General features: G+C 39.5%; 2 protein-coding genes across 2 annotated transcripts; one reads left to right on the forward strand and one right to left on the reverse strand.

Annotated features, from left to right (window-relative positions):
- Positions 1–1276: 1276 nt before the first annotated feature.
- Positions 1277–7510, forward strand: pdlim1 (PDZ and LIM domain 1 (elfin)). The gene is made up of 7 exons (XM_058652394.1): positions 1277–1523; positions 3325–3476; positions 3983–4067; positions 5101–5285; positions 6107–6255; positions 6417–6534; positions 6941–7510. The coding sequence occupies exons 1-7, from the start codon at positions 1431–1433 to the stop codon at positions 7125–7127; spliced, it is 969 nt and encodes a 322-aa protein (XP_058508377.1). The 5' UTR covers positions 1277–1430; the 3' UTR covers positions 7128–7510.
- A 72-nt stretch (positions 7511–7582) lies between these two features.
- Positions 7583–8941, reverse strand: neurog3 (neurogenin 3). Its single transcript, XM_058652395.1, has 2 exons — positions 8852–8941; positions 7583–8626 (listed from the first exon to the last, which is right to left on the reverse strand). The coding sequence occupies exon 2, from the start codon at positions 8623–8625 to the stop codon at positions 8053–8055; it is 573 nt and encodes a 190-aa protein (XP_058508378.1). The 5' UTR covers position 8626; positions 8852–8941; the 3' UTR covers positions 7583–8052.
- Positions 8942–12428: the final 3487 nt, after the last annotated feature.

The following is a 12428-nucleotide window of genomic DNA, read 5'->3' on the forward strand; positions in this document are numbered from 1 at the left end:
GGGCAACATACTGTATGTCACATAAGGATGATTTGTCGACAGATATGTACAGTATTAACAACCTTGACAGCTAAGAGCAGATGTACTTATCCTTAAAATAGAGCATACATATCATAAGAGCTTCACTTTGAAACCGGTCTTTTTAGAGCCTTAACTGGCATGTCTGAGGTCATGTATGTAAACCCCACAAGAAAGGACGTGTCTGGTTCAGTTTGGCTGCGTGGAGGTTTTTTCTCTTCACTTTGAGAAGAGATCCTCTGGCAGGAATTCTGGGAGAGGCACATTCCACATCCTGGGATTTTGCTCTACCATAAATGGTAAGCTTGCATAAAACACGGTGACGCACCGGCAGGCCCACATCCGTAAAACAAACACGAGCTCGTCAGAGACGAGCCAAAAAACGAAGAGGAACCACTCTGCTCTGCTTTCAAAGTTTTTTCATTCCAAACGCATTTTAGCTGTCCTACTTCAAGCATTATTTAAATTCATGAAAGCATTCGACCTCGAAGTTCAATTTATGAATGATTTATTTTGAAGAAGAAATTTAAAAAAAAACAGCATTGCAAAATATATAAAAGAAAGAAAAATAAAAGAATGAAATCTTAACAAATCTTTATTATTAAATAGTTTTATATATATTTTTGAACACAACTGGAGTTTTGTGGTTAAACAAAGGTTCTATTGTGTTACATTAAGGGATTTTGTCAACTGTTAAATGTATATCCACATGTATTGCTCTTGTATCTAAAGTCAGATGAATCGAATGTCCTTGTAATCGTTTGAAACAATACCAGTGATTATTCTGGACTGACTCTACCTGGTCACCTATCTACAAGTGTGTGTCTATCACACATTGGCTTTGCCTCACAAAACTATTACAAAACAATACTATTACAGGATAAAAAACAAACTAATAAAAAGAGAATACACCCCATTTATCATCATGATATTGCAATTACAGCATATTTGATCAATGTTACACACCATTTCAAAATAAAAGTGTTTGTTTTGAGACCTCTGCTTTAGAAAATGAAATCTCATCTGTCAGTTTTGTGTGATAACGTTTGTATATTAAAAAATACTTGTCTTCTGTGGAGCATAGACAATAATCCATGTTACCAGTTGTGTTTTTTTAACTGCAGTTTAAGAACTTGAAAATGAATGAGAGCTTCCTTGATGGTCTTGTGACCAGCACGGCCCGAGTCTCCATAGACACAGCGCAGTGATTCATCGCTCGATAAACGATCTTTGCTCCCTCTCTCTCCCTCTCCCTCTCTCTCTTATCGGCGAGGAAACTTCAAACCCGCTCGTCCCATATTAACCTGTGGTTCAGCCTCCTCTGGACTGTTTGTCTAAAACAGCTGTGAACACACGAGTCTGTTTTCTGTTTTTAAAGAAAAGAAAGAACACAGCAGCACCACCTTAACATCATGCCTGTGCGGGTGGTGATGCAGGGTCCCGGACCCTGGGGATTCAGGCTGGTTGGGGGAAAGGACTTTGAGCAGCCGCTGGCTGTTTCCCGGGTAAGTTACCTCTCACTGTTCGTTGTTATCAGGGACAACACCTGAGTTTATTGTCCACCTCTTGCCTTCGCCGTAAACAGGCAAACCTAGCTCCCATTAGCACTAGCCTCAGGTAAAGGTGCTACCGTTAGTTTACACAAGCCTTTACTTTAGCTAGCGTTAGCTTGTCGTCGGCGTGTTGTTAGTGACTGAAGTTAGTTTTTTTTTTACTTCAACACCTTCACTCTGAGACAAAACATTACACCAGGCTAAAGAATACACGACATGTTGTTCAGGTGGGGAACTTTAATTCACTGTTTGTCTTATTGTTACAGGTGAAACTATTATTTTTTTGATGTGACCAAACAGGCAAAACAAACAAGAGAATAACTTAAATTACAAATAATAATTTCCAATTAATTTATTGTATCTCTCCAGGTTTTGGGTGTATAGGTAGCCAACTTATATACATTAAACTGCAGTAATACCTTTCCCTGTCATCATCAGTGGACCAGAACATTTCCTGATGATGAACAGACATTCCATTCAGTCTGCGTATTCCTCATCAATCATAATAAGAACAATATAGAAGAGAGTGACTCATTTTCATTAATCCTTCATGAACATTTTATTGCTATTTTCCAGGTTGAGTGGTAGAATTCCAGTTCTTAGCTGAGCATCTGAAAACCACTGACTTATTGATAGATTTGCTATAAGATGGTGATATTTGTTTAGCTTTTTTTTTCAACTCTAGCCATTAACTGAATTCTAATCGTGTTCATGCTACATACAAAATATCACCCTCAAGAGACTTTATTCTCTATGGAGTCTGCTGTTTTACATTCTTTATTTAAATGCTTAATCCAGAGATTCAGTCTCTAATCTCTGGACTTTCATATTGTATCTCTCTCTTAGACCCAACTTTGAATTAAAAAGTTTAACATGGAGGGTGGTTGTCAATCTCTTCTTTATTTTGCTATCCCTCTGTGTTGTTTAAACCTTTCTACTGAGACAACAGTTGCTCATTCTGTCATTTTACAGCATCGTCTTACATCAATATACATATTTTATTACTTTATTAGACACAATTACGCAGTTTATGTTTTTACAGATGAAACCCCTGTGGCTGTAATGAACCAGAATATGACTTTCCACTGTGTACTTTAGGCTGTTGTTCTTGTTGTAAATGTTGTTGCAGTGGTAGGTCCACCCCACCCATGGAAAAGTGATCAGGAATTTCTGCACTTTGCCAAACGTCTATCTCAACCTTATCTATGACAGAGGACGCGCTGAGCCTGAACCACTGAAAGCACCTCTGCTTGTGGCTTTTGCCTGTGTTTACTGTCAACATGGTCTTCAGAGACAGAGCTCAACTCCAGTAGTAGCAGTATGTTCTCATTTGACTAGAACCTTCTGGAAAGCACACATGGGAGTGAAAGCATATGTATATGTTTGTTGTAAAAGTGTGTTTCACATTTTTAACTTTGTAGGCTGTCATTGCTTACAACCCTAAATGTTTGAAAGGGGCATGAAAACACATATGTTAAGACTTTGCCTCCTTAAGTGTCTCAGAATTTAACTCTAGAATTACAAATGTCTATGCAAACACGTTGAGGCCCAAACACATGATTGCCAGGAATGTTTTAGCTCAGATTTGTGAGATGTTTTCTGTTTGACAAGTGTTTGTTGTAAATATAAAAATGGAGCAAAGGAGCAAAAGTCATCATTGCAATTGACTGATTTGAAACTTTGTTTTAATGTGGTCATGTTTTTGGACATAATGTCACAGCCCTAAAAGTTTTTGCTTTATATTGTGTTGCAGGTCTCCCCTGGGAGTAAAGCAGCTCAGGCCAATCTGTGTATCGGAGACATCATTTTGGCTATCGAAGGAGAGTCAGCAGAAAACATGACTCACTTGGAAGCGCAGAACAAGATTAAGGGCTGTATAGATGAGATGGTGCTCTCCATAGACAGGTAGGATGTAACAGCTTGTACCAGTCTGATGTAAATTGCCACAGGCTGGAAAAACACTGAGTAACTTGAGACAGTTCACCTACACTCAAGGTGTTCAGGGAGTGATGTTATGCTCTTAAAAGGGCATGTCTGTCTTTTGTTTTTCTAAAAGGTCTATGTATGCTAAGCTGTGTAATGCAGTGTCATGTCCGTGTCAGAAATATTCTTATAGCAGATGGTTTTAAGTGGTAGGGATGTTAAACATACTTGAGCAGGCAGACTGAAGTCATTTTGACCATTCAAGTTTAGAAAAAATCAAGCAGCTGGCAATGGTACCTACAATAGCTGTGCTACAGTGAAACGCATTGTTCACTTGTGAAGAATATTAAGTGAAGTCATCGCAGTGTTCAATGGTTTTTCACTTACATGTTCATGTGCATCTACACAGGAAAAGACCCAGAAACAGAAAGATTAAAAACCAACATGAGAAGAATTATAAGCTATATTCTCCCTCCTCTGTCCCTCAGGTCGGAAGCTAAATTGTGGTCGCCACTTTCATGCAAGGAAGGGAAGACGCATCCATACAAGATGAATCTTGAATCAGAGCCTCAGGTGTGTATGTGTCAAGCTCAAACCTTCAGGCATCACCTGAGCTTTTACAAATTACTTGCCCAACTCTGTCATTTAGATAAAAATTGTGAGTGTTCCCATTCACAGGTAGCCATATATGTTCAGGAAGCTTGCGCATTCTTGTCCAACCACACCCGCAAAGGCTTGTGGGTTCTTTTTCTCTTTATAGTGTCAATGATGAAGTCATTGTTTACTTTCCAACAGGAGGTTTCCTAGGAGACGGTAGTTTATCAGCCAAGCTCTGACGCAATCCACAGTCCCTGCCAGCTGAGTGGCCAAAGTGTGAAATCATGTAGGAAATGATGTGATGTCTTCCAGACTCTGTGTGTTTCACAAGTCACAGATGTTGCATATTTTTCTTATACACACAAAAGCACGTGTTTCAAGTGATTGTCTGGAGTTTTTCACTTTAATGCCACTTTAGTTTTTGTTATATTTTCAAACCACTGTATTGTTCTCTTTAAGTTAATGTAACATTGTTCCATGCAAGTACTGTTTTTTGTCTTTTCTTTTTGTACATTTACTTTCTTTCTGAGACTCTGGGGTATTCTGTAATTAACATGTCAGATGCTTGACGCACGAGCTATGTTGAGAGGCTTTTTCCATGTTTCCACTGTAAAGCATGGGCTTCATTTTGTGGTATTTATGTGCCCACTTTAATGGCATGCCAGTGTGATGATGTTAACTGGTTAGCTACAATTAAGGCTGACTCCAGAGTCCAGACTGATAAATTATGTGTGACTTTGTATCTAACTGGAAGCAGTTTATGAAGAAAAAGACATTTTCACTTAAGAAAAGTTTAAACATTACTGATTTCTATTGAAACAACTGAACCACATGTGCTACTACAATCGTAACTGCATGGGGTTTTACTTGTTCATTGAAAATTGTTGTGGCCACCTTTTGCATCAAGTTTGTCGTACATGTGTGTTGCATGTGTCGGATAGTGTCAAATACCTGCACTCCCTAACTTCCGGTCTGGTTAACCTTTAACAGAAGTGTTTGATTTTTACAGGAGGTGAAACACATTGGGTCCACCCACAACAGGAGCGCCCTGCCGTTTGCTGGTTTTGGCCCTAAAGTTGTGACCAACCAGTACAACAGTCCCTCTGGTCTGTACTCTTCAGAGAACATCAAGAACTTCAACTCGGCTGTGGACGAGGTGAAGACCATCGCTACAGCCAATGAAGCCACCAGCAAGTAAGAGAAAGTTAAAATTAAACTACTTTAGTGCAGTCCAACTGACGACGGTGTCCCAAGAGGGTCAGGATTAATACAACACTAATGCCAAAACTAAGCCAAAGCTACTATGGTCTTTGGAGGTTGAGGTTTAAGAAAGTACACATCGAATAAATCTGGTAAACCATTAGGTTTCTTTAGGATGCTGCAATTTCAGAATTAGTCAAATTGCATCTCCACTCTGCAATTCCATGCTTTTTCTTACTGTATTATGTATATATTAGACTTGCAGTAGAGAATCAAATTAATTCCTCACTGTTCTCTTGTGTGATAGCTTTTACCCAACTCTCTTTTATTGCAAAACTCTTTTACAGCACACATGAGTTGAAAGAAATTAAAAAGTGAAGTATAATAATGACACTAAGAATAATTTTGATTGGTTTAATTTTAACTGTTTGAATTTGCTGATTTTTATTGATTTATTTATGAGCTTGTTCATCACAAACTGAGCTTGTAAGTTTGTACTTTGTACCAAGTACTCAGTGCTCTGAGTACTTGCCCCAGAATTAATGTTGTTGTGATGGTCAAACAAGTGGAGGTATTCAGAGTGTGCTCAACTATAGGGGGATTATATTAAGAATCTCATACCACTTAGTTTAGCTTTTAAGACCCCAAAATGTTATGAGACGATATTAAACCATATCACAATATTAAGAACAAAAACAAATCTGAAGACAGTTTTTATTATTATTTCAGCTCAGATTTTGTCAGCTTGTGATTTTCTTTCATGGCTTTTTGGGGGGGGGGGATTTTTACCTATTGCTGACATACTTGCTTTGTAGATCTCCTTCAGATCCGTCAAAAATGAACAAGCGGCCGCCTGTGACTGCAGATTCAGAGGTCTACAAGATGCTACAGGAAAACCAAGAGTCCGATGAGCCTCCACGACAGTCGGCTTCTTTCAAGGTGCTTCAGGAGATCCTTGAGACTGGTACGAATCCCGCTTATTATTCACAGTTTCTATAGAGGAGCATTTTTTTTACAATGCATGCTTTCTGTGGAAATCACAAATACATTCATTGGGTTTTTCTGTTGAATAAATGTGTAAAATCAGAATATATGTTCAGATCTCAGTGTGTGTGATATTTGTAGGTGACCCTGATAAACCTTCAGGGTTCAGGAGTGTGAAGGCACCCACGACAAAGATCGGCTCATCACTGGGGGGTGTAGAGAAGTTACCCATCTGTGACAAATGTGGATCTGGGATTGTGTAAGTATTTTATGATTCTGCTGTACTGTCTTATATAAAACACACAAAAGATTTATAACTTCCAGATCTGTTTTTATTTCTACACTGATAAGATTCTGGCATCTTTTATGTGCCGATATGCTGTTTATCTTGTTCTGTCTGATGACATTTGGTAAAAGATAAGATGTGGTGCAACACAAAGAGCCCAAGAACGTCTCAGGATTTTGTCTCCCTCTTGTGGCTGAATCTAGTAAAAACCACCAGATGAACCTTGACTGAAGCTCAGTTTTTGTCTTTTTATCACTTGCAGTAGTCTTGAAATACATCATATTTCATTAGAAAAAAAATGTTTGTATTCATTTTGAGTGGGCTTACTGTATGTGATGAGAAGATAGTGTGTAATGTGATCTTTACATCTGCACTTCAGGGGGATTGTGGTGAAGCTGAGGGACAAGTTCCGTCACCCCGAGTGCTACACCTGCACAGACTGCGAAACCAACCTAAAACAGAAGGGACATTTCTTTGTGGAGGACCAGATTTACTGTGAGAAGCACGCACGGGAGCGAACAACTCCGCCTGAGGGCTACGACGTGGTCACAGTCTTCCCCAAGTAGAGCGCCGGCTGAGCTCAGCCTTGGACTGCACACCACCAAATGACACAACATAATCCAAAACATTACAGTATTTAGCTCATGCTACTCCTAAGACAATCAAATGATTCTATCTCTCTCTGGCATTCCGCTTCAGTACAGTCACTGAAACTACCTGTTTTCAAAATGTCGATTTGCACATTAACTTAGGCTACTACAAAAGGTGAATTGATTACTACCCCTAAAATTGTATCAGAATGACAGCCAATTTTTGTCTTTGTACATGTGAGTCATGTTTTTTTTTAGCAGACAAACTTCCCCAAGAGACAACATAGTTTTCTACACTTTTATTAAATAAATAGACCAACATTTGAATGTCATTGCCAAATAAATATTTTTATCTTTAACCCCCTGTGTCACAAGTCATTGATTGTCCTTCATGGTATTTTAGCAGACATTGTCTGTGGTCAAGAGATTGACAAAAATGTGAGCACAGTAACATTTTCAATTTTGATGTTAATGGCTAACTTTGAAAAGTACTTCATTTTTTAATCCCTTTTAGTCAGAAAAAAAATTTATAAAATGCACTCAGGAAATGTTGTGGTAAGGTGCTGCTCTGTGTGGATTGTTTTATGAGCAATGGCCCCTTGGCACAGCAGCAATTAAGCTAAATAGAACTTGGTCACCAGTTAATAATTTACACGTGTGATTTTTCTTCTGTCACTTATCAAAATGGCTGCTGTGTCAAGGGCTCCAGATCTGACATAAGTGCAGGTGTTGAAGGTTCTGTCATACAGGTCATAATCTTCAAATATCACTGCAGGTTATTTCCCATTGATTGCTGATGGGAATCACCTGCTGTGACGTGCTTATGCTTATTCTTTTAACCGTCGCTGTTCATTACAAAAACACTTAATTACAATAAATAGTGCAAAGTTTTGAGATGTGTTCACCACATAGACGCGAAATGAAAAGCTTCGCCTCGTCTAATGATTTTACAGCTCATTTCATTGACTGGCGCGTAATAGCTGTGCGGGTCAAAGTCAGGTGATGACACGTAACCAGACTCTGCAGGTGAAACACTTGGCGGGCTCCTCAGGTTTGACGTCGGCGTCAGGTCGGCCGTGCGTGCCTGCGGGTCTGCCATGCGCAGAGTCTCCGTCAGAGCCCAGATGTAGTTGTGCGCAAACCGCAGAGTTTCTATCTTGGTGAGTTTTGCGTCTTCGGGCAGCGCGGGCAGGATGCTTCTCAGCGCGTCCAGAGCCGAGTTCAGATTGTGCATCCGGTGACGCTCCCTGTCGTTCGCTTTCATTCTGCGTCTTCCCCGCGGCCCAGGCCGCGCACTCCTGCTTCTGTGCTTGGGATGTCTAGTTGAGGACGCCGCCCCTCCGAAAACAGACGGTAGTCTCCCCAGAAAAGAGTCTTCAGAAGTGTCCCCAGCTTCATCCTCGGAGGTGCGGGTCGTCGCTGGGTGTCTGGACGTGCGCAGGGCACCGGGCTCGCACTGGACTGCAGGAGACATCCTGTGCAATTAAAATAATGATGAGACTCCATCACACACTGCCGTAGTCAAGCTTAAAACCTCGTGTTGAGATAATTGTACGTATCTCCATCTTTTAAATGATGCACTGTAGTCAAAGGATGCTGAATACGCAGCGCACATACGATGAAAGTGCAGTACAACATATGAAATCCATACAACAAACAGAAGAAGTTCACAAGGGTTGTTACAGCGTGTTTACACTTACTTGTGTGCTCGTGGCAGGTGAAGCTTGGATAAGGAGTCAGCCAGTCGTCCTTGTTAATCCTGCGCTGCGGAGCTGGAGGTGCAGAGAGTGTACATGTGCAGCTGACAGTGAGGGATGGATGCGCATCTTTGTCATTTTATATGGCCTTTATCTTATCTTTTTGCCTGAATCAACAGCGGCGGTCAAGTGGCCAATCAGCTTCCAGGCTGCGCGTCCTTCACCCTCTCCATCTCTCAGTCTTCACAGTGTTGTATTTCTTTATGTGTTCGTTGTGATTTTCATTTAAATACACTCAGCGTGAAGTGCAGTAGCTGATGCCAGGTTAATATATTATCTCTTATACAAAATGATTGTGAAACAAAAGTTCCCATAAGCCTCGTGGTCTATTATGTAAAATATTGGAAGCGATAATTACAAATCTGACAAAAATCATAGTCACCTCACCACTTGGCAGGACATGTTTATAAACAATGTATTCTGCCTTGTGCGTCAGCGTATTTTGGTTTGTTTCTTTATTTTTATATCGACGCACATCGCAGAGGGAATAAACGTTTTACGCACAGAATCTTCATCCAAACCAAAGATAATGAAATTTTTGCTCAGATCCACTGGATATCAATACTATTATGTTCATGTCCCTTCTTATTTAAGACGTTCAACTTACGCAGATAATCTTATATTTTGTTTAGCTGTAAAAGCTGTGAAATTTGAGTAGTATAATGGTGCTTACGTTTTACGCAGCAGGTACGAGTTTGCGCATACATTTTTTAATAGATCTCCATCCTTAACGGTTAATTGTACCACTTTTTACGCACATGTTGGCACGTGTGCTCCCTGGTGCACATTAGTTATGGCACATTGAAAACTGGCTCCATGAATCGTCTTGAAGTTCACAATCGCACCACAGAACGGTATATAAAAAAATTAAATCACGATTATTCTCAAATGTATGTTTATAATTAAATATATGGTTGCGTTTTAGCTGTGCGCTCATCGCGTGCTGCAAAGTGTGCCATTTAAGAACCTTTAAACCTTTGAAAAACTCCACTAAAACCGTTCTTTCATGAGAACAAGAGAAACGTGTTTACAAGAACGACTATTCTCTGTGTTAGCGAATAAAATCTAACCTGTATCAAAGAAAGTGTTTATTTTAAATGCCACACATGTTTGGACAAACGTTTGCTTACTGCGTTAAAGCGCAATGCTCCGCTGTCTGGACAAAGGCAATTACGCATGGAGCCACCTGACAAAGGAGATTTAACAGGGTGAAACATTTTGTGTGAACGGATAGTACAAAGGGTCTTGTTGTGTGTGACGACAACAAAAGCTCGATTGCATCTGTAATGTGAGCCTACATGTGTGCGCAATGGCCTCTCCAAACATGTCCAATTTCGCCCAAACTCAGTAGCGCATGACAGGTTTGTAATATAACTGTACATTTAAGAAGTTAAAGACCAATAAAATAAGTCAGCAAATACACACACGTCTCAGCTCCGGTGTGGGGGAGAGGGGGAGCGTGACAGAGCTCAAACATGATTTACAATTGCCAGCAAAGGATCACAAAAACTCCCCCGAACTTTCTGTCTAAATATGTGTTTTGGGAACAATCTGATAACCATATGCTTTCAATAAACTGGACAAATATACTAGTGAGATAGGAGATGGTGACTTGCTGTTATAAATGGCACGAAAAGTCTAAAGTAAACTAAATATTACCACTTTACAAATAATCATTGATGCCAAATCCATATTCGGATATCGTGAACAGGTGTGGATTTGAAGTTGCCAGTCTCTCTCCTTTGATTTTTATCAGTGTGCTGTAGTGTCTTGCTTGTTATGCAAAGTATAGGCAAACATAAGCGGCGAGTCGCTGTGGAAATAACAGATATCAGAGAGGAGTTGCTACGAAAAGTGATTTAACAATATTTAACAATAAACTGAGTAAGCTCCAGAGCAGGTGATACCTGCCCGATTCTCCTGATTTATACTTCCTCAACTACTTCACTTTGCCTATTTATTATACAAAATCTATTTATTATTATTTTAGCAAACAGAAGTACCAGGTGGTGCTTTATTTTCTTCTTCAGCTTTTTGTTTGAAGGACGTTTTGAGGGGGCAATCAAAGTCCAACAACTCGCTGACCAGATTGTTGTCATCCCAAACTCGCAGCAAAGCCATTCAATGTGCCCCCCCTCCTCTTGTTCTCTCTGGCAAAGAGCTGCCGAGAGAAGAGAAAAAGAAAAGGAAACTTCTTCAAGAAAGAAAAAACATCTTAAAACATTTAATTGCAACCCGGATGCCATATGTACACCTCTTGTGCAACCCCTCAACAATGTGACTGCCTTTTAGAAAGTATGGAGTGCGCCTTTGGAGACGTGTGCGCTTTTGGAGAGGTGCGCACGTCGTGACCAGAATGACCCCGAGCACACTTACAACAAGAAGTAATTCACTTTTAATGTGCTTTGGAGTTTCCTTTCACGGGCATTTCATTGTAGCTCTCACCTCAGCTTTTGAACACAGTGTACACCAATTACAGTGGAATAGCTGTCCTTTAGAAAGAGTTTGTCTTTTTGTAAAGATTGAAGATTTTAAGCACTAAGGGGGCTGTGGCTGCAAGTCGCCCCCTTTCACCTCCCAGACTACGGTAGATTGTTGATTTTCTTTTTATTCTGATTGCGTGTTTACAATGCTGAACTTTGCATTCATTGGTTGCTCTTTGAGGATAACAAATAAGAACAAATGTGCATTTTCTGTAGCTGGATAAAGTTCTTACAGAATAATTACGTTAGCCACTGCATCATCAACAAACATTAACAAAATGTCACTTCTATTAAAACTCATACAGGGGATTTTTTGTGTGTGGGGCTTTTCATATGAAATGTTGTGTCCATGATGCTTGGACCTGAATTTAAATGAAATACGATTTCCATTGTGGTGATTTTCCCATCTGAGTTGTATAGATTTATGGTGATACAATGACGCATGTGAACATCTATTTTGAGGTTATTTAAACTACTTTGAGGTTATTTAGGATAAATAGGAAATATTTAGGATATACACCTGCATTCACCAGGAATAATTACCAGCAGCATAGCAACAGCCACTGTGTTCACCACAGTCTGAGCTCACTGACATAGTTATTTGAGTGACTTGCTTGGTAGTTTGTCATATAAAATATGTTTATGTTTTTGTTAAATTGCTGCACTTGTGTAGTTGTAGATTAGTTAAAAGAAAAGCATATTTTCCCTTTTAACAAAGCAGAGACTTTCACATTTAGAGACAAAATTTATAAATGCAATCTTAGTTTATGGTGTATTATTGGAGTTACACCTGCAGTACCATTGATCGGCAGCTCAGTGGCGCTGTTTTCACTTCTAAAAAGAAAACATTTCACATCATCACAAAAGCAGAAAAAATATTGTATTTGTACTACTCATGATTGTTTTTCGTTCAAGTGACAATATGTGTGGCTTAGTTACTTTGGTTAAAGAAGAGAAGACAATACATTTGTTGTTATTGTAGAAGACAAAATAATTAATTTAATAATAATAATAATTTTTTAAAGTAATATAAATCC

The sequence above is a fragment of the Solea solea genome, chromosome 15, assembly GCF_958295425.1.
Source record: "Solea solea chromosome 15, fSolSol10.1, whole genome shotgun sequence".
Taxonomy (NCBI): Eukaryota; Metazoa; Chordata; class Actinopteri; order Pleuronectiformes; family Soleidae; genus Solea; species Solea solea.